The sequence below is a fragment of the Pezoporus wallicus genome, unplaced genomic scaffold (genome assembly GCF_028554395.1).
Source record: "Pezoporus wallicus isolate ANWC-B61680 ecotype Strahan unplaced genomic scaffold, APGP_CSIRO_Pwel_v1 contig_4901, whole genome shotgun sequence".
Lineage (NCBI taxonomy): Eukaryota > Metazoa > Chordata > Aves > Psittaciformes > Psittacidae > Pezoporus > Pezoporus wallicus.
In genome coordinates, this window is record NW_026640354.1 from 469,532 (window position 1) to 492,553 (window position 23,022).

At 42.0% G+C, this 23,022-nt stretch overlaps 1 protein-coding gene across 6 annotated transcripts in view; it reads left to right on the forward strand.

Moving 5' to 3' along the window:
* The window catches only part of FILIP1 (filamin A interacting protein 1), a 131,965-nt gene that overhangs the window by 106,393 nt on the left and 2,550 nt on the right, over positions 1-23,022 (forward strand). For 3 of the 6 annotated variants that reach the window (XM_057418841.1, XM_057418843.1, XM_057418842.1), the window contains 2 exons: positions 7,609-10,411; positions 16,759-16,982. In XM_057418841.1, the coding sequence (XP_057274824.1) occupies positions 7,609-10,411; positions 16,759-16,965 (3,010 nt within the window). In that variant the 3' untranslated portion in view covers positions 16,966-16,982. Of the gene's footprint in view, positions 1-214; positions 244-545; positions 565-7,608; positions 10,412-16,758; positions 16,983-23,022 lie in introns of those variants that run through there. The other 3 variants (XM_057418846.1, XM_057418847.1, XM_057418845.1) reach the window with 3 other exon arrangements.

Genomic DNA, 23,022 nt, shown 5'->3' on the forward strand with positions numbered 1-23,022 from the left:
TGCCCCGGGAGGGAGCTCACAATGCCGCGCCGACGGCACGGCCCCCCCCGACCCCGGCACAGCCACCCCGGACCGGCACCGACCCCGCGGCGGGGCGCAGCAGTCACCTTGCGGGGCGGGGGGACACGGCAGCTGCGTGAGGCGCCTTCCGTACGGCAGAGGGTGAGCTGGAGCGGGCCCTTTCCATTGGGTTTGGGGCTTTTTCTTTTTTGTAGCTTTTTTTAAAAAAGGTCTAATTATAAGGTAAGATAACTCCGTTTTTTTTGTGGTTTTATTATTATTATTGTTATTATTAATCTGAGCAGTGCTAATTGCTCCCGTACATGCGCACTGCACCGGTTAACAGAGTGCTGGACACAAGGCTGGAGTGAGGTCTGGGGGGGGACGGGATGCCCGGGGCAGCCCTGCTCCCGCCGCGCTAAGGAGGCGGGAGGCTCCTAGCTGGTGTTAGTGCGTGTTTGGCTGGAGCCTGGGAGCTGCTCCCGGTGGGGTTGCGCTGCGGGACTGCCGCGCCCGGACAGCGCGTCCAGGGGTCAGGGAAGGATAGCCGCAGCTCGGAGACAGGTTTGGCAGATTCCATCGCTCGGCTGAGTGCTGCTGCTTCCTTTCCTCACAGATGCTGTTTGCATGCATTCTGCTCATCCCCCTTCCCCTCCCCTGACCTGCGAAATTAACGTGGATATCATAATCGGGGGCTGGGAAAAAAAATGACTGTCCAGTTACAATACTATTTTGTAGCCTGAACTGGTTTTGGTCTTTTGTTCTTAAAGGACTTTGGTGCTTTTCATATGTGAATAAGGTATTGGAAAGGTGGAGGGACACCGAATCTAGTAGGTGTTCTTATTACAAAATAAAGCCTTTAGACACTGCTCAGTTGAAGTAAGACAGTTTCAACACAACTGAACTATTTCAGCACACTGGATTTTAGTTTTTACAAAATCAGAGTAAGAAACAAAAGGACGAGGAAAAATGGTCATAGAAGACAAGCAATGTGTTCTCCTAAGTAAAGGAAACATTTCATTTCTTTAAGTGTAATTTGGGAACTGTCACATAGTTTTTGAAGTAGCAACAATATTAATTTGCTTTCAATATAATCCACTACAAGCGCTTCTCAAAAGTTAATTCAAGCAGTGAAGAATACGCAGGTTTGTACTCTTCAGCTTTATATAGCTGGTAGCCACAAAAATTTGTCTTTAGAGTTACTAGAACCAATAATTGATTGTTTTTACAAGTTTTCATTTGTTTTCAGAGTTGACCCTGTGATAAACTGAACAGCAACTCGGGAAGTTCTGTAGCAGGGTCAGTCAAATATTTGTCTCTGTTCCCTGCCTTTCATGGATAGAAAGGAGAAAGTAACACAGATGTGCTTTATTCTTTTTCTTGCTATGGGGTCTGATCTAATTTACATCTTTTCTCCCTCAGTTGAGATGGATATGAGGGGAGGACTACAGCTGATGATTTGAAAGTGTTACCTAATTTTGAATTGCCCAGCTTGAGTGTTAGCCCTGATGGTTTTGCTTCCTAGAGAGCCTGACCACCTTTTGTCTTTCTTTGATTTTAGCTGAAATACTAAGTGCTCAGAATCAGTGAAATTCAGCCTCTGGGTATCTCAGCCTGGCCCCAAACACAGAAGCACTCAGAAGTAGCCCTGGCATGCAGAAGATTTCCCGGTGGCTGTAGAAATAATCTTCAAAATCAGCTGTTGTACATTAACAGGAAAAAAATGAAGAGGGAACTCCTTTATTAAGTTAACCACCTCTTGCTGGTTTTCATTGTCCCAGGAGTCTAGCAAACAGCCTCTCACATCACTTAATGGGCAGCAGCTTTCTAGCTACCACTAGGAAGTTACCCAGTCTCTTGACTATATTTGCAGTAGCAAACTCTCTAGGGCTGAAGTGGAAAGATGAGCTTGTGTAGGCATTTGCTTTTCCGGTGCTTCCTTGGGATTGCTGTGTGAATGGCAGAAATGCTGTTAGGGCCTTGGGAGGAAGCAGCCTTTATCAGCCAGCTCATCTTTAGAGTAACCAAGTCCTCCTTAAGGCACTTCTCTTAATACCCATTTACTGGCCATCCACAGACTAGAGTAGAAGTCATTACATCTCATTACAACGCACATTTCAGAGTTTAAATGACAAAATAAGGTACTACAGGAGCTACAGTAGATCTGTGGTGACTCTGTGTGAGAGCAGAAATGAGGAACCCTGTGGACCTCCAGGATGTGTATGAACTCAGTGAAAAGGTCCTCCAAACACCCTTCCTGTTTTCCTTTTTCCCATCCTCTCCCTTTTATCTACTGTTCCTCCCGCTGCCCCTGTCCTGATGGCAGGGGGAATAGCTTTCCACCTCCCTCCAGACTGCCCTCCATATTAGCTCCTCCTTTGAGTGCTGCTTTAATCAGCATGAGACACCTTGGGAAGCATGCATGGCTTAGGCTGTTTGCAAAGCAGGGAGGTAAACCAAGCCAATACAGCTGATGCCAAAATGTTCACACATATGCAAACTGCATAGGCAGCTCATGTCCTTTCAGGTCATCCTCTGGCTTGCCTTACCAGGGTTTTCTCGCACAGCTGAAAGCCCATTTCTACACTAGAGATGAGAAGCGTCTTATTAGTATTTATGATGTCTCACGTTGATGGAAGTACAGATAGAAAGGGCAATGCAAACACTATTATAATTTTTCAATAAATGTGTTGGGGGCTTTTCACTTTAATGTGCGCTGCTTAAAACTTTCTGAGGTGAATACTTTTTTGAGGGGAGAGGAGCGTTTTTGGAAATCACTGAGCATCTTTCCCCTGAAAACTGAAACTCCATCATATTTTCTTGAAATATTGTAAGCCCCTTTGGAGAATGGCTTCTCATATCAGCTATCAGTCTGATAGCTGTGGTTTTATAGTTCCTATTTTGATACATTTATTGTATTTCAAATGTAGTCATGAACTTTATGATCCTTTAGAAGGCAAGAAAATATCTACTGACAACTATTTGTAATTTCTTTTGTAATGTAAACAAGAACTAATGCTTAATTTAGGTAAGGTCTTGCTGCTGCTACTGCTTTTACCATTTCCAGATAAAATAAATCCCATCTAAAATCCAGTAATGTCCATTGGAGCTCTCCAGGTATGAAACCATTGCAACGTCTTTCAAAGCACAAAAGCATTATTCTCCAGCTGTAAGTTATAATTCATGTTGAAGTCTTGCTTTGGTCTGAGAAGAGACATTATGAAAATAGTACTGTGCATCTCCATGGCTGAATTTGACATATGCAGAAATTGAATGGGAAGCACAGTGCATGTGGTTAGTGAAGGCTGTAGCTTTATTGATTCAATTAACTGATCAGCCTTATAGGGACTGTTAAACCACTCTGATGGCTAACCAGCAGACTCCAGCAAGAAGCCCTTCAAGTGCTCTGCACTTTTCATTGGAAGGAGCAGGTACAGCCATCCGTGTTCTTTGTCACGTCCTTCAGGGTGGACTCAGGGACTCACCACAGCAGACCAAAGCCCTGCCTGTGTTGGATACATCTTTCCAACATACCCAATGTGCTGTTTTACAAACTGTGTCTACGCTGTAACTCAGAACTGCCTCTTATAAATACATTGATGCAATAACTGGACTTCCTGGCAGCTGGCACGTAGCTGAGGGCATGGGGCACAGTATGGTATTGGTCAGGTTTGCCTTAAGTAAAAATTGCCATCCACACCTGTAGGAGTGATTAGCCTTGAGCAAGGCAGGCAGCACAGGAACATAACCATAATAAAAGAAATAAAGCCACATTTCTGGAGGGATAGGGATCAGCAGCTGTCAGCATCCTGTCATGCATCTGATGATCAATCTGAAGCTCAGAGAAGAGGAAGCAGAAAGATGTTGTGCACTGAAATGGTTCGCCACCAAACCCAAAGGAAGGAGGACAGGGAGGGTCTGGCTGCTGCCCATTCATTCCCATCTTCCTCTTTGCTGGCGGCTTCCAGCACACCATTCATGAAGGGTGTCTGGGGGTGTTTGTTTTTGACTGAGGCAGTTAACAGTTTGCACATACCCACACCTAAGGGTTTGCTATTTTATTTATCCAGTATACTGCCACGGCGAGTGTGGTCGTGTATGAATGCTGGACAGTTGTAGGGCACCTGTTCTTCAAATCCTGTGGGGAGGACACATAGCAAGGAGAGGTAGAGACTGCACGGACTGTCATGGCAGCAGAAGACCATGTATTCAGGGAATGAATTGGGCTGCATGTTTTGACATGTTATGTGTAGTAACACATGGGAAAAAGAGGTGCTGCGCAGACCTCAGTAGGAGCAGGCGGTACAGCCCTCTCTCCACAGGGAACTGAAACAGATATGCTTTCCTCCTGTGGTCCATATGCCAGGCCCTTGGGACTCTTCTTGAAGAATGTAGATTACCCAGTTGTGTCTGAATATTTCTTCCCATATCTAAAAAAAACAACCCCAAACAAGCCAAGGGTGCAGTTGCTCTGGATAACACACTGTGCTGTGAGTCTGAGGTGCTTTTTGTACTGCATTGGAGCCTGTGCAGGTCTGCGAGACTTACCAAACATTAGCAGCAGCAGCAGTCAGATGAGAAGCCTGACAATAAATCAGTTGTGAGCATCAAGAGGGGACATCACCCTACAGTCCCTGAAATTCCAGTTTAACCACTGAGTTATGAGAGTTGTACAAAGATGGAAAAGCATGGGCAAGCTTAAACTCAGCTTTATTTTAGTGTTTAAAAGTAGCACCAAAAAGGTGTACATTTTGTTTATTACTTTGGCATCTACCCAGATTTGAATGCTGCTTTCCTCTCTATCCCTCACAGAACTAGATTTTAGCAGCAGTTTTCCTGGACATGGCAAACAGAAATATTGTCAAGTATCTCCTGTGAAACTTCACTTGTCGAATCTAGGACAGTCTAGTTTCACCATGTGAAAGCTGAGGCAGGATAAAATGCTGCAAGGTGCTTCCTGCCTTGTTTGGCACAGACACATTAGCCAATTCACCTCCTTGTATAGGCACAATTGCAGTGCTTTATTTTTTGCTTTTCCCAGAGAGGCCAGGCCAGTTATTCCCGTGGCCTCTTTGGGGAATAACTTACCTAGTTATTCCTCCCCCTTACCTAGCTAGCTTTCCTGCTAGGTAAGACAAGGCAACAAAAGTGCTGATACTCTCTCACTTGCTCAGTCTCATCCCTGGCATTCCTTTGTCTTAGTTTAACAGATATTTGGGTTTTTTTTCACTGTCTTTCTTGGCAGTATTCATCAGTAGACTCTCAGGTAATCATGGGGGAATGTGTGGCCAGTGAATTATTTCTCACTCTGCTTAACAGCCTGACTGGCATGTACCACCTGCAGCAGCCGCGGTGTGAAAATCACATATGTCCTTTATGAACAGCCTAAGAATTCAAAATCATAGGCAGTTTTCAGAGCATCTCTAGATAGGCTGTCAAGTGGCAAAAGTGGTAAAAAGAAAACAAAATGCTGTCTTTGGGTTTGTTGTTTTTTTTTTTTTTTTTTAATTTATATGGGTCACCTTAAAAGTTTCCTGTGGGACAAGGGAGGATGGAAACATTCTCTGTTTTGAAGATCTCATATTCTTGCATATATATATATATATATATATATATATGTTCATGACTTTGTGAGATGGGTCATTTAGAGCACCACTAGGTTAGGGCACATTATTCTGCTGTGGTAAATAATATCTTGTGGAAGGGTGCATCCTATGTCTTTAAAAATGTAGCCTGGGGGAATTAAGGGAGAGTTCTTGGCAGAAGCTCTTGTGTGAAGCAGTGTGATAGAGCAGCCAGGGAACATACTGCATGCTAATAAAGTTCCTTCATCAGTGTGAAAAGTGCACGCTCTGTGAGTGGCAGCGCGTCTTTTTTTACCTTTTGACACTCTAGCTTGACCCATAATGAGACATCCACCAGCACGCCCTTTCAGGGCTTTCCAAAGAGCTGCCAAAGCTACAGAGGTTTTTTTGAGAATAATCTGTGACCCAGCAAGGTTGGCTATAAGTTTTGTTTGTTTTTCTCTCTCCTGCTGGTTCCTACTATTCTCTTACTGCCACATCCTATCCGACTCTTGTTTTCAAATGCATTCTTCAGCCTTCTCCTTCCCTACCTACTGCATCCTGTGTTCTGCTTTCTGACTTCCTTCTCTTTTCTTACAGCTTTTCTTTCCAGTTCCTGTTCATTCTGTTCCCCAGGAGCAAGGAGTAAAACATTAACAGTTGCATATTAACCAAGTTAATATGGCTGTTGTTACGAGTTTAGAGGTCAGGTGAGGGTTCCGGGAGACATCCTTTGTGTACAGCTTTGTGCCTCGAAGCTCTTTGCACCACTTTGTTGCTGGGGCAGCAGAGAGGAATGTATATCTGTGCTTCACCCACCACCAGTTAGTCCAGCGTTTAAGACAAAAATACTTATAAAAGTGCTCAAAAGCTTCAGACATAGGGTTAGCAAAACAAGTGGATTTGAATCATCACGTTGTGATAAGTGATACGGGACTTGAAGATACTTCATCAGTGGTTTGAAAAACATGTCATTGCACAGTAAATTTAGCATGCACACCCATGTCTTTTCTAAGTTGTATTGCTACTTTTGCAATAAGGCTCTTACATTAGTAGCTATATCCCTGTGTTATCTGTATCTCCCGATCAGTTGAGGATCACCATCCTTGTAAATCTGTGCTTACAACACATGCAGGGACTTCCTGCACTGATGTCAACAGATCCTGAATATAAGTCACAGATATAAATTACTTATATTACTAATACTTTATCCATTGAAATGTTGCATGAGTAAGACTGGAAAACGTAGGTCTTCATTATCTTTATGAGGATACACCTAATTTGTGTATTGTGAGCTTTTATGCTGTCTGAAAATCAGCTCTACAGACCATTTAAAGAAGAGCATTTTCCATCTGAGGTTAGTTATAGTGAAAGGTTTGATTAGTCTGATCCTTGCAGTCCATGAAATCTGCTATTGTAAATGGAAATGTGCCTGGAAGAAGAAACCTTTTAACGTAATAGTCACTGTGCTGGCAAATTTGTCTTCCTGCTAATTTCTTATGCCTGTGATGCCCAGATGGTTATTAGTTGTGTGCTAATGTAATCTTCTGTCCTGCTGGTTTATTTATAACCAGGCTCGATCCATTTGTTTATGACTGCATATCGCAATTAGTTTTTATTTTCTGTCTTATTTTACACGATTTTTGTGTATGCAAGACATCAGCAGAAATCCACCTTGTAAAACAAGTTTGGTATAAAATGGATTGGTAAGTAGATACACCTGTCCTGTTAAGATGTGATAAACCTTTATCAACATCATCCTAACAGAAATAAATGCAAAGGAATTGAAAACTGATGTATTTGTTTTCTAGCAATGTATAAAATGTCACTGCTTTTCAGATTTCTAGATAATTTTATATAGTTTTCAGTTAACTTCTGTAATTTAAAATACTTGGTTTGGGAAAGTAAGTATAGCAGGTAGTTATTTCTTGAAAGACTACTAGGTTATTAATGGGGGAAAAAAGAAAATGAAGGTGATTTAAAAAATGGAAAAATACACCTATATATATCTATATATATTTTTGTTTCTCTTCTTCTGTTTCAGGTTGAAGAAACTTCTTGAGCAAGAGAAGATCTATCAAGCCCGGAAGGAGAAAGAATATACAAAGAGACTCAATAAACTAAGGGAAGAACTAGTCAAGCTCAAGTCATTTGCACTCATGCTGGTGGATGAAAGACAAATGCATATTGAACAACTTGGTCAACAAAGCCAGAAAATACAAGACTTAACCCAAAAACTAAAGGAAGAAGAAGAAAAGCTTAAAACTATTAGCACAAAAACAAAAGAAGATGGACAAAAACTGATGAAGTTAGAGGCAGAACTTGAACACAAAACTTCATCATTTTCTCAAGAACATGAGGAGATGACTGCTAAACTGGCTTATCAAGAGTCACATAATAGACAGCTAAGGCTTAAGCTAGTGGGGTTGACTCGCAGAATAGAGGAGCTAGAAGAAACTAACAAAAATCTTCAAAAAGCTGAGGAAGAACTTCAAGAACTAAGAGATAAAATAGCGAAAGGGGAATGTGGGAACTCTAGCTTAATGGCAGAAGTGGAAAACCTCCGCAAGCGTGTGCTTGAAATGGAGGGGAAAGATGAAGAGATCACAAAAACTGAATCCCAATGTAAAGAGCTGAAAAATAAACTGCAAGAGGAAGAGCACCATAGCAAAGAACTGAAACTTGAAGTGGAAAAATTGCAGAAAAGAATGTCAGAACTAGAGAAGCTGGAAGAGGCTTTCAGTAAAAGCAAGTTTGAATGCACCCAGCTACACTTAAACTTGGAGAAAGAAAAGAATTTGACTAAGGATTTGATAAATGAATTGGAAGTGGTGAAGACTCGAGTGAAAGACCTTGAGGCATCAGAAAGCAAGTTGGAAAAGGCTGAAATAAGTTTAAAAGATGACCTCACAAAGCTGAAGTCATTTACTGTAATGTTGGTTGATGAACGAAAAAATATGATGGAAAAAATAAAACAGGAGGAAAAAAAGGTTGAGGTTCTAACCAAGAATTTTAAAGTTGAGCAAGGGAAAGTTATGGATGTAACAGAGAAACTGATAGAAGAAAGTAAGAAATTTTTGAAACTGAAATCTGAAATGGAGGAAAAAGTGTCTAGTTTGACAAAGGAAAGGGATGAGGTAATGAGCAGACTGAGAGGTGAAGAAGAAAAATCCTCTGAACTAAGCTGTAGAGTTGACCTGTTAAAGAAAAGAGTTGATGGCATGGAGGAAGTAGAAAGAGAAATTACAAGAGGTCGAACCAGGAAAGGACCAGAGCATGGTTGTCATGAGGACAACAAGATTAAAGAACTTACCATTGAAATTGAAAGACTGAAAAACCGTCTCAAACAATTGGAAGTGGTTGAAGGAGATTTGATGAAGACAGAAGATGAGTATGATCAACTAGAGCAGAAGTTTAGGACTGAGCAGGATAAAGCTAACTTTCTTTCTCAACAGCTGGAAGAGATGAAACTTCAGATTGCTAAAACCAAAGCAATAGAAAAAGGTGAAGCAGTGAGCCAAGAGGCAGAGCTGAGGCACAGGTTTCGTCTGGAAGAGGCCAAAAGCAGAGATTTGAAAGCAGAAGTTCAAGCTCTTAAGGAAAAAATCCATGAGCTGATGAACAAAGAAGACCAGCTTTCTCAGCTCCAAGTCGATTATTCAGTTCTGCAGCAAAGGTTTATGGAAGAAGAAAATAAAAACAAGAGCATGGGTCAGGAAGTTCTGAACCTAACAAGAGAGCTGGAGCTTTCTAAGCGTTATAGCCGTGCTCTGAGGCCCAGCATAAATGGACGAAGAATGGTTGACGTCCCTGTGACGTCCACTGGCGTGCAAACAGATGCTGTAAGCAGTGAAGCAGCAGAAGAAGAAACTCCGGCAGTGTTTATAAGGAAATCCTTCCAGGAGGAGAACCACATCATGAGCAACCTGCGGCAGGTAGGTCTGAAAAAACCCGTGGAGCGTTCTTCAGTGCTCGAGAGATATCCTCCAGCAGCAAATGAACTTGCAATGAGGAAATCTTGGATACCATGGATGAGAAAGAGGGAAACTGGGGCTCAGGCAACTCCTGATAAAGGGGTCCGAACTCACGGTCAAGCGCATCCTGGGGAGGTTGTCCTTTCACCAAAGCAGGGCCAACCTCTTCATATTCGGGTGACACCAGACCATGAGAACAGCACGGCTACTTTGGAGATAACCAGTCCAACCTCAGAGGAATTTTTTTCAAGTACCACTGTCATTCCTACTTTGGGAAATCAGAAGCCACGAATAACCATCATTCCCTCTCCAAATGTTATGCCACAAAAAGGAAAAGGCAGTGAAAGTCCACTGGGCCGAGATCGTTCTATGTCTCCAGTCACTATAACAACATTCACCAGGGAAAAGTCTCCAGAGGGAGGGAGAGCACCGTTTGCTGACAGACCCACATCACCAATTCAGATTATGACAGTATCAACATCTGCAGCACCAGCAGAAATCTCTGTCTCTCCTCAGTCACAAGATATGACCATGGGGAGGGCTGTCTTCAAAGTCACACCTGAAAAACAAACCGTCCCAACTCCAATCCGCAAGTACAATGCCAACGCCAACATCATTACAACAGAAGACAATAAAATCCACATCCACTTAGGTTCCCAGTTTAAACGCTCTCCCAGTGCTGCGCCTGATGGTGTGAGTCCTGTGATAACAGTCAGACCAGTGAACATAGCAGCAGAGAAAGAAGTTGTGACCGGTACCGTCCTTCGATCACCCCGGAACAATGTGTCCTCGCGACCTGCAGCAAGCAAGGTGACAAGTACTATCACTATAACGCCTATTACAACATCTTCAACCCGAGGAACACAATCAGTGGTAAGCAGCATAGTCTTGTGATACAGTCTTCATGGTAAGGAGAAGGGCAACCATAGGTTGGGTTTGAAACCCCAGCAGGAAAAAAAAAGGGGGGGGGGGAACTCTTGACTTCCCTATATTTGTTTCAGATACGAGCTCAACTATAAAATCAGAATTTGCCCAATTCATATATTTTTGTACCAGTGTTGGACAGTGCATTATCACTGGCATTATACTTTTGGCATTATCTCCCAAAGGGGTAACTTCCAAAGGAAATCCCTTCAAAGTTCCCTTAAAGTTATTTTCATAATGGCAACCCTGTAAAATTGATCCTGTAAAATTGCAAGTGAGAGACAGAGAGGGACAAAGAACGATGGAGATGACAGAGCAGGAAACTGTACTTTTATTTTTGGTGACTGCAATTTCTGACTTCTGAAAATACTCATAATGGTCTCTGGCCCAGCTGGCAAGCCTTTAGAGTCTGATCATGCAGACTAGTATTTCTTTGCTATAATCCCATTCTAGTTGTAATTAAATTAGTAAATGCTGTAATACTGAACTCCAAAGGAATAAATAGGCAGACATGGTCTCACTGCTTACAGCTCCAAGCCTCTTTCCACCACTGAATAGTAGGGCTGTTTCTGTTCCTCTGAAATTCTCAACTTCTGTAAGTGCTGTATTACAATAGTGCTTCCTCTGAAGGAATATTTTTTGCTGTATTCTCTCTGTGCCTCTGTGGTGGTACCCTGGCTTCTTTTTCATACTAAAATAGTCCTCCCCCCAGGTTTATTACAGGACATTGCTTTGCATTGCTTTAGTTAAAAATACCCTGGGAAAGAAGAATTTAACCAAAACAGAAAACCAGCAGTACTGTACTAGTCCAAAAGATTATTTAGCTGGAAAGAGCCTGCAACAGATGCTTAGAGGAAGGTTATTTTAAGTGGGTAAACACACAGTAATGTTTCCCTCAGTGTCTGTTCCCAGTTTTTGGCAATAGGTGGGTATTTCTTTCTGAACCAGGGCCTGTAGCCACATCTTTGTGTTTAATAGACTGTGGCGGCATTTTCTTCTGCTTATTCTTCTAATTGCTTTTTGAACTCATTATACTGTTGTTTCCACAGCATCAAGGGGCAGTGAATTCAGCTGATGGCTCTGGGAAAAACGCTCTTTTGTTTGATACCTTCTATGCAATACCTTCATTGGTTACAGCCTCTTTCTTGTATCTTGACAAACACTGAATAGTCATCCCCTGTTCATTTGCCCGTGCCGCTCAGGAGTCTGCAGACCCTTACAACACTCCTCTTTAGCCATTTCTTTCAAAGCTGAAATGTCAAAGTGTATTTAAGATATATTTCCACACTTTTGGAGAGAGGCTGCCATTCCTATTTAAGCCCTCTGACTTAAGAAAACTTGCATTCGTCATACGGATCTATTTGGGATTGCACATGCACGCTCTCTCTCTCCCCACATACATAATGTATTGTAGATACTTTACAGTGTTTTCCTATATATTAGAGGCAACTGTTCGTTTTTTTAAGTCTAGAATCAGTTCATTGACAAACTCCTTTGTCTCTCAGAAGCTTGGAAAACTTCTTTTTTTGAGTTCCTCATTCTTTTTTACTAGATGTCTATCTCTACTGTGATGATGCACTGAACCGTGGCAGACAAAACTTTTCTGTTTTGTTTTCATCTGGCTAAAAAGTGGCTTCTTTCTTCACTTCATTCCCCCTGATTTGGAATGTAAGGAAATACTTCAACCATAAGATTTACTTTATCTTATGCTTCCCTTTGTTTTTCAAGATCCCTAGTTAGATGAGCAAGGAACTTTGAACAAGCCTTAATATGCCTTGTCCTCCCTAACCCCCTGAAAAAAACAGAAGTTGTATATTCACCATCTGTTTTGCAAATGACTACTTTGCAAACACATTTCAGTATCCCTAGTCAGAAGAAACAAACCGTGATCATTTACTCAGTAATCTTATGTTGTGGTTTAAGCCCAGGTGGTAACTCAGAACCATGCAGCCACTCACTCAGGACACCTTAGAACCCAGGACACCTTAGAAGAAACCAAGATTGATATAATTTTGAGAATTAAGTTCATAAACTGAAAAAAAGCAATCTGATCCACAGCTGCTTTGTTAGCTCACTGGTTTTATTTTTTTCCTTAACTCTCCTCATCCATGATGCTTTGTACAATGTCCTAATGCAGTGCCAAGCTACACAGGGGAATATAATTCTGAAATTCCTTGCCCTCATCTGTTGCTATAACAGATTTGCAGTCACTGTTTTCATATTTGAAAACATTTAACTCTTCTTCCAATCTGAATTTATAAAGTCTTTCAGTACTGCAAGTGAATTTAATTCTAAGGTGCCCACATGGTACTTCTGAAGGTTCGGACTGAACTGTGCTGTCTCCCTGCACAAAACCAGAGACTGTGGTTTTGTGAGAGACTATCATGATTTTTGAATCCCATGAATCCCATGGATTAAAAGGTGTTAGAAAAAAAGAAACACAACCCTTTGCTGGTAACTTCCTTCTGTATGTTAGCCTATGGATTTGGGTAATTAACACAGAAGTGGAAAAAATGTGGTTTGGTCCTCCTTAGCTTGGTAGAGTCAAACCCACTCCCAGGAAAATATTGGACTACCCTAGCAGACCAAGCAGATGATTTTATTTTGTTTATTACAGATGGACTGCAGCATAACCACAAATTAAAGACTATGAGACCAGAGGATATGCAGACCAAAATGAGCCTGAAACTGTAGCCTGGTTGTTAGTCTTGCCTGAGCACATTAGCCCAAGTCCTTGTTCCCAGGACAGTTCATATTGTTACAGTAAAAGCCCCACAGAATAAAAACAAATATTATGGGGGGGGGGGGGGGAACCCACACTGTGATGTCTGTATCCTGGTTTTTGATTTAGACCTTATCTTTAGCTGTAGGATTTTGGATCTTCTTTGACTACCAGGATGGGTGTCAGTCCTGTAATCAATTCAAATCTGTGCATGCCACTTCCTGCAAGCCTGACATCCAGCACCAGTTATTTATCCTGCCAGGGTAAATAGTGAATCCCATGACATGCAAATCTGGAGGGAACAGAGGGAATCCCAGCTGCAGCAGAGCCAGCGTAGTGGCACAGCACCAACCCTGCAGAGTGTCCTGTGATTGAAGCAGGAAGGCATGGCTGAAAGGCTGTTGGGTGCCAGAGCTAACTGGGCACAGGCTAACACAGCTATAAGACTACTTTCATTTCGGCAGCATTTAGTTTGAGAGCAGCATCTAAATTTAGTTTGTTGTAGGTGTCCCACATCTGCTCTAAGCTTTTGTTGGAGTTACTAACAATCCAGGGCTCAGCTCACTTGCCGGTATAGAGGTGCATGGTGCCATCTGCACGCCCTATGGCAGCTGAGACATGTGCTGAGGCTGGTAGATATTACATGGACCCGTACCTTTCTGCAGTGGATGCTGACATGATACCTCAGATGGCACAAGATGCCTCAGTGCAGGAAACTGAGTCAGTCCCTAGTCATCAGTCCCCTTGTAAGCACTGAGCCCTGTGTGCTGGCTCAGCTGAGACCTGCTTGCTTCAGTGTGAGCTGGATTGCCCACTGGGCTCCACTGATGGTATAGACTGGATCTCAAGTCCCACACTTTCAGGATTCAGTTGCCTAAACACACTTGTTTAGTGTCATTTTAAGTGCTGTCAAGCAGACTGCCTAACTTCCAGCTGCTTTATCAGAGGTTGCATGTCTCCTTGGATCCTGTCTGAACTACCAGCCCCTGTAGCTTGAGTAGACCAGGGCATCTCAAACTGCACTAGTTATCTGTGTCAGCCACTGAACTGAACCACTTCTATCCAGTGCAAGCTAGTTCCTAATCTGACGGGAACAAGTACTGAACCTTTGTTATTAGAATCTTCCAAAAGTGAATGTGTGCATGAAAGCACTTTTTTGTGTAGCAATAAAATGCACTAAGCAGGATCTGTTATGAACTACTAACAAACATGCTAAATGTGCTGTACACTCAGATTGCTTTTCTTCCATCAATGGCACTGTCCAATCTTACTTCAAACTCTCAGCTTGACATACCTGCCAGTGTCTGCAGCGAGTGCTAATTATTGACATAACCAGCTTAGCGGCTGCGTGTATTTATCTTGTGCCCAGTAATGTATTTGCTAACCTTGCTCTGGCCCCCTGTGCTGTTCCAGCACCATGTACTGCCAGCTCAGAGCCAGCCAGCATCACTCTTCATCCCGCCGGGCTGCGTCTCTGTGCCGGCTGCATACGACTTGGTTTCTGGTTGGAGCCACATTCCTGTATCAGCCAGAAGACAGCAGCCTACACACAAACAGGGCCGGAGGGAATTGTTTAGAGCTTGGTTCTTGGAAGAAATGACCAAGAGGCAGACGGTCGTGTGGGCTCTCTGCCACAGACACTACAGACACGCACCAGAGAGTGTCCTTTGCTTGCTTACCCTGTCGCTCTTGCCAAAGGCTTGCTGAAGAGCCACCTTTGTGCCATTTCACTTAGCAAACACAAAGTGCTTTTGCAGCTGCAGCTGCGTGTGAAGCAGGCATTAGCGTCCATATGCTCAGCATGTTAGTATGCCGTAAGGAAGGCTAAGAAATTTAAAGCAAGATAGAGCTCTTTTCAAAGCGTGTTTGAGTGATTTAGGCTTGAAATTAGTAACATGAAAGCACCCAAATCCTTAGTTAATAATTTACATGTGAATAAAGCTGAAGAAATGCTTGAGATTCCAGCTACTTCATTTGATTGCCTCATGTTTACACACTGTGGAACTCTTTCAGGGAGTACAAGATGTTTGTCATTTGGGTTCCCTGGGATGTTGACATATTTTCCAAGGCTGATGGAATGCATTTGCATGTTTTGCCCTACAGAATTGTATGGGCCTAACTTGTTTTGACATCTACATGTGAGTTCCATATTAGCCTTCAGACTGCTATTGTAAATGTTGCTTTTAGTTATTGAAAATGGCTTCCTTCCTGCCAGGCAGACAGCATTCAAGTTTTCCAATTGTGATTTTTTTGTGTGTGTGTACACATAGGGTTTTGAAACTGTTCTTAGAAGATTATGGAATGGTTTTCCTTTGAATACTCAGGATGCAGACAGAATGCTCTGATGCTACTGGCTGGAAATCCTTCAACAGAGAAAAATGCTGCTTCGTGGAACACTTTAGAGAGCATTTTTAAGTAAATGTGCAAATACATGTTGTTGCATTCGACACAATCCCATAATCCAATCTATTTCAGCAGTTTAGCAGTTTTATTTTGCTTACATGCCATAGGTTGCAGAATTCGGTCATTTAGCAGATGGGTCTAGCTAGGTTTCCAGGATCTTATGAGAAGTGTTTTCTTTTGTGAGATCACGTTTTTGTCCATTATCTGCACGGAAAAAAGCCACATAAGAAATTCAGCTGAGACACTGAAGTTGTCACCATTAATATTTGTGTCTGTATTGCACACTGCAAAAGATAAAACACATTCTCCTTTCAGAATTCTCATGGTTATAAGTATTTTCTTTAGGTCATGGCCCATAAGGGGTAGCCTTGCAAGAGTATATACAAGATTACCTGACCAATGGAGAGAAAATAGCAGCTGGCCCTGCTTTTTTTGTCCTATCCAGGTGCTCCTTGTGCATTTATGCAGTGGAATTTGGTTGCCTAAATGTGTGCACTGATTGCATTTTCAATCTATAGGATAGCCAGCCTGGCCTCCAGCTGGTGCTCCAGAAGAGCACAGATTGCTAATAGGAGCTGTGTTGGGTCTGCCAGCCCCATGCTTGGCTCCTCAAACACTTGGGCCATTTTTAGTTTTTTTTAAATGTATTCTGAATTCCTCAGTTTAAAGCAAAGTCTAATTTCGTCTGTAATGCTGAGAAATCTTGCCCCAGCTCTGGAAACACAGCTGTTACTCTGAGTTCAGCATTAGCCTCATGTGGCTATACTGTTTTAAGGGCCCATGCGAGTTGCTGTGCAAGATGCTAATACAGTACCTGTGTGACAGCTAAGCCAGTGCAGCCTCTTCAGTACTCTAAGGCTGTCTTGCTCTGTGTCACGATGTGGAATCAGAGTGTTGCAGGGATTTCCATCCCTGTGACATATTGATACAAAACACCCAACCTCAGCTCTGGGAAACTCATTTGATCCTGACTGTACCTTTGCCCCTACTCTACCAGTATGTGCTACACCCAGGTTCCAAATGTGAACATTAATTTGCTAATAGGTGTGATCTGGGACATCACTGTTGCTGGAGATGTAAAGGAAGAACCAATGAAAAGTATAAGATGAGCATATATGAGAAGAAGTAGTGCTCTATTCATGTCATTTCTGTCTGTTTCTCTCCTTTGCAGACTGGACAGGATGGGTCATCCCCGAGACCTACACCGACCCGCATTCCTGTGTCAAAAGGTATGAAAGCAGGAAAGCCAGTAGTGGCAGCCCCAGGAGCAGGAAATGTGACAAAATTCGAGCCTCGTGCCGAGACTCAGTCTATGAAAATAGAACTGAAGAAATCTTCAGCCAGCAGCTCTGTCTCCCTGGGCGGGGGTCAGGGCTGATGGCGGTGGCTCAGGGGGTATGTTCTGCAGGTTTTACTGCTACCATGGAAGTCAGCCCCCTGTCTGTGTAGTTGCTCACGTTTGCCTGTACTAATGAAGTTGTCACTTCCAACAAACTAATAAGTGTGTGCAGTGACTACTTAAGTAACAACATCCTTCTGTTTTCTTACTGAAGTTTAAAAAAGAAAATTTAAAAGTAATCATAAGGCTGTTGGACACCAGCAAGATTTTCAGCCTAAGAAGTGAGAATGAGGCAACTGCACTAGATCAGTAACCTTGCTCAGGAATTCTTAATGATAGACTTGGGCACTTTTTAATGGATCAAAGGAAATTTGGTCACTTTTACTAGACTGTCTTCCACCTTAACAAATCACTTCCCATTTTTGCTACTGCATGGGGCACTTGCCTTCCTGCCTGTGATCACATCGCTGAGATGCCACATTGCCTGGGGAAGCAATGCCAGGAGACAGCGCACTTGAGGTGCTGTTTTAATGAAAGCTAGTACCTCAGGGGTGGGAGGGAGGGGAAGAGTGAAAGGATGGGCAATGTGTGACCAGCCTTCTCTGTAGGAGTCTCCATCCAAATCAGTGTTTTTCAGTGGTGAGCTGCTTTCTGAAGGCAGTTACAAAATTCAGGGGGGTCGGGAGGTTGCACAATGTTCAGCAGCAGCCATGCTAAACAGCAGCTGTTTCTTCCAGAGGGGGTTAATACTTGTGAACAGTACTTACAATCAGGTGCCTGACTTACACACACTGGGATACTGCCAGCTCAGGGGTCTGATGAAGTCAACTGAGCCAAAAGGTGTTTGGTCTCTAGAAAAAGCTTGAGAAAACACTCATCTGGCTAAAATCAATACAGTTCATTTGTGTCTGCTCCAAAGACCACTAAAGGCTATGAAGCAAGTCACTCTGTTGACTTCACTGGGTGTTCAGTTTTCCTGGCTGGGTGAACTTATGCTATTTTTAAACCTTAGTTGCCAAGCATCCTTACGTCTTAGATGGCAAGTCAGCACAGACTGCTGTTGGCAGAAGTTGCTATCTACAGGCACAGCTCAGGTACAGACAGTGAAAGAGAGAAGGTTTGGTATGGAAGTTGCTCTCAATTCTCAGTTTGAAATATTTTGTCTTAGATACAGACTGCCTCACAATATCATGGTGATTCATTGTTTTTCCTTCCCTCTTTGTGATTTCCTCATTTACATGTTTGCATTTTTAAGCATGTATTAAGGAATTGTTCCAGCATGGAAATGGTGTGGATGCAGATGATTGTTATGATTGTTTATTTAATAACAGTAAAGTTATGAAAGGGCATTTCCAGTAAGTGATCTGTTTCCACAGAAGAAAGTCACAACCAAAAGGAATTGTGTCAAGCAGATTGATAAAGGAGAGTTTTAAACGTGCATAATACCTCAGCCACTACTGCAAGCTCTAAAGGACCCAGTGGCTAGGAATAGCTTTCAGAAGGCAAGGCAGGAAGACCACCAATAAATAATAAATACAATTCACAGAAAAGAAAATGCACCAGTGGGTGAAATATTAAATGGATTTCGTCTGGGAGAAGAGATTCGATGGAAGAATCTGCTATGGAAGGTCAACAAAATTATAGTCAATCCAAGTGTTGTTTAGTCTTCAGTCTGCACTTTGCATTGCTTTCCAATTTAAGATCCAGATATGGCCATTATCCCAGCATAAACGTGGCATTTCATTATTCACATGAAGGGCGCTTTGTCTGTGTTGTAAAATCCGCTGCTGCCTCAGAAAAGAAGTAGTTTTCAGTTTTTTCATGTGTAGCACAAGCAATACCTGTTAATGTTTTGGTCCTATGACATCTGAAAATCAGATTTGTATTAGTAGCATTTTTCATAACACTCAATTCCCAGTATTTCAGGTAAAAATTGGAAACTGGAACTAGCAACCAATGGCACTTACTATGCTAGAAGTATGTCAGGTCCTCTCAACTAATCCTTTTATGTGTTAGCACTTAAAAGCTTCAATATTATTTGTCAGTAAATTGTTGCCAAGATCTTACTGTTCTTATTGTAATGTAGACTTTTTAGCAGATGTTTGAAGGAAACACATTAAGAGCTTTTTCTTCCGGATATTTACTCTAAATACTGGCACTGAAGCAAGTCTTCAGGTCAAAACAGACATTTAAATAACACTGTGAACATGAGCCCCAAGCTAATGTGGCTTGATACAGTGATGAACTACAGCTGCCTTATGCCTTCCTTTTCAGATCCTTGCTTCAAAGAAATGCAGTTCCTTAGTTAACTGTTGTTATATCCAAGGCAATATCCTACATGTGCCTGTGGCTGAAAAATTTGTTTGTGTTGCTTGAGATCTAAGAAACTAATTCACCTGAAGAAACAAGCCAGCCTTAGCAGTACCTGAAATCCAGGACACACAGATCAGCACAACTGAACCCAAACTGCAGGCACAAGCTGGGGATTACTCTTGCAGAGTCAGTAGGATTTTGTGAGACAGACATGATAAATTCCAGATGGGTCAGACCATGGGTCCTGTTATTTTTCCTGGGGGCAGCACAATGAAAAGGAGCTTTTGCTCCATAGCAGGATCCTGAAGAGTTGGAATCAGGCAACTGGTTTAAACATTAGCTAAAAATAGGTATTTAGTTGTACTCATAATTTTTAACACCTGTTTTAATTGACCTGAGATTCTTGTTTCTTAGAGGTAGAAGAAAGGTAAGGTGAAGCAAAAAGAAAGCCTATAGTTCAGATGCCTTAACAGTTGAAGTGTAACTGCCTTTTTTATACTGGATTGAAGACAGTTATGTTTAGTGGCTATAGTTTCTCCATTCAGTAGGTCAGCTCCAGAAGGCAATTTAGATGGCCATGTCTAAATACAGCACCTAAGCCCCAGAGGCATCCTGAAGATCTTCCTGAAGTTCTTCCACTGCCCTTGTCTAGTCAGTGTTCCAGTTGTGACATAACTAGTACTGAAGCCTCTGAACCTGACTGAGATCCATAATCTAGGTATTTCCTCTTAAGGGCTTTAAGTCAAGCCCCAGTTTCATGGTCAGTTAAAGTCAGGATGTAACCACACACTGGAGCTGTAGTCCTTTCTTTGTCACCTCCAGCCAAGAAACTTCTTACTTCCATGTAGCTGTTCTTTGAGCTGGCACAAGTGTTTGAACTTAACTGAGGAACTGATCTGAACTAAAAGGAATCTGGCAAAAAAGGCATAAAGGCTTTAACATAGCTTAGTTCCAGGTGCTTGGGCCAGAAAAAGAAAGAAGGAAGGTGCAGGAAACAAGGGACTGATTTAAAGTGCCTGTGGTATCATGAATGCCTCCTAGTAGATCAAATATTACACAAATGCTTATTTCAAGAAGCTTTTGATGGAAGCCTTTCTTCAAAGGTAGGAGACTGGTCCCCCTTCTCACCATTATCTGAGGAGAGTCAAACCTACATCAGCTCCAGCCAGGTTCACCAATGGCACTGACAGTTGAGAGGGAAGAAAGTGGCATTCTCATTCCCTCCTATAAAGGCCGTGCTGCTCTGCATGGAGGGCTTCCGTATTCATTGAGCAGGAACAAGAGAGTGGTTGAGCAGTCAGGATAATGAACTAGAAGGAGGGAGGCCCCTGGATTCTGGTCTCTGTTCCAAAGGCTGCCTTTGAGCCTGGCCTTTTGAGAAAAGAAGGCTTATAAGATGAAGTGTCTGGGTTCATCCATCCCTCCATCTGTCCTTTGCTGATGAATGAGATTGAACGCATGAAACAATTTCAGCAAAACCTGACAAAGTAATAGAGGTCTCCACAATAAGTTCTTCCAGTTTAATGAAAAGGGTGACAGAGAAGAGGAACAAGACCTCAGCAGTGCCCCACCGCGTGGAAGAATGTAGCATGAGCTCACCTTCATTCTTCAAATGAACAACATCAAAGCATGAGCACAAGAGAGTGATGTCAGAAATAGCACAAGGAAAGCTTTGTTCAGACCTCAGATTTTACTAGGCACCAAAAAACTGAACTCTGATACACCAATCCATAAGAAAATATTAGGACTTTTATTTACAGGGCTTCTCGTGTATTCTACATTACAGGAGTACAATGCAGAAACCACACCTTCCTCTGCCGAGGTGATCATCTGAATGACTCATCGTCATGCTTTTTCTTTCCTACCTTTTCCCCTGTATTTTAATGAAATGGAACAGTAGCAAATTTCAGTAGCAAAACTTAAGTAGCAACTTAAGAGTAATGCTGATAGAGTGCTTCATCAGGAACTGAGCTGGCTGAGAACGAATCTTTGTATTTTTGGTAGGATTTGCTGTTAGTTGACTGTGTGGCCATATAGGCAGTCGTGATAACTCAAGCCCAACAGTGGGAACATATGGCTTGGGACACCAGTAAGGTGAAGGGGGAGAGCAGGGAGAATGCCAACCTACTTATGAGAAGCGCATGTGGACTGAGAAGGTGCACCCTCAGTTCTCCAGATGATCTCTGTGATTTTGTGTGACATGGTCTAGTATGTTGTCCCTGCCCGTGGCAGGGGGGTTGGAACGAGATGACCTTAAGGTCCTTTCCAACCCTATTCTATAAGTCTATGATTTTAAATCTAGTTACTAATAAGAAACTTAGTAGTTTTCTGCTTCCTTACCTAGATTAGATCTTGTCACCTGAATTACTGTTACATACAAGTGTTGCTAACGTAGTCATTAGCAGAGCAATACATTTAAGTAAGTGTGACTGAAAATGAGGGAGCATAGAACTTCAACCCGACTGCCTGGGGGATTCCTCTCAGATCAGTATATGTGCTAAGTAAATAACAGCAGTTACACAGAGATTTTGATTTATTTTGCCCATCTTTTTTCCTTTCATGACATCCATTAGTGTGATTTTTTCACAAAACAGATAAACACTTTGTGGCTCATCAGAACATGCCCATACAGTATGCATGTCACCGTATTTAAACCTCAAACCACTTACAGGTCGTAGTAATTAGCATCATGTGAGTCGTCTCTGGAGTCCCATTAGTATGATGATTCATGCCACCTGGATGCCAAGTCATATGTTACTGCCTGAAATACGTGACACGTGCTAAAATGTGCTCAATATTTACATGAATATTCAGTAATTCTTATCAGATCTGGAAAAACATGTCTTTAAAGAGAGTAAGCTACTGTCCTGCTGGGTTTCACGTGCTTGGCACAGTCTGGACAATTTTCAGACCAATTATATATTCTTATCACACATCAGTGGCCGATTTCATTGAGTCACCTTGAAACCTGTATTTTGCTGGCAGGGCTTTCTGTGAGCTCATCTTTCTAACTAGTTTTCATTTAGGAAAATGTTTTGATCTTCTGTGTCACTGGGAGTTACCCTTTTCCCCTTAATTTTGCCTGAGCTCTCTCTGGCAAAACTATTTGCAAGATTTCTCATTGTAGATGTTAACTTCACTTTGAATGTTGGCTTTTTGGAAGATGCAGTCAGGGTTAACTGTTCTCAGATGCAGAACTATCAGCTCTTGAGAGTCAGGTATGAATGGTTCTTCACTTCAAAACTCTCTTCCGGATTTGAAAAATAGAAATACTGATGTAAAATTCTTTTTGTTGCTGGGGCGTGCTTTGTCTGTGGTACATACATTTTTGTATTATCTGGTATTATTTGTTTGTATATACTGTAAGAAGAAATTAAACTTTGTATGTTAAAATGTCAGTTGATGTGCTTCATTATATGAACTGGTATTTTTCATAGGCCAGCTGTTAGTGATGTGTTTCCTGGAGAAGTTCTGATTTACATCAGTGGGACTGAAAGCAGAATTAGCAGTTTTACATTTCCTTTTCCTGTCATTAAAATAAATTGTTCTGTTTAGAGTAAATTCATAGCTCCTTGAAATATTGATAACTATAACCCTAGGAAAATATATGTAATTATATCCTAGAGATCTACTAATATTCCTACAGAGGTTGGTCAAACAGAACTCTGATAAAATCTGTCCTACTGTAATTTTAGCTTAAGAACTGCTCAGACCCCTTTTAGTAACTGGAGTGTGTGTGTTCATGTGTGTATAATACATATATTTTTACATATATAAGCATTT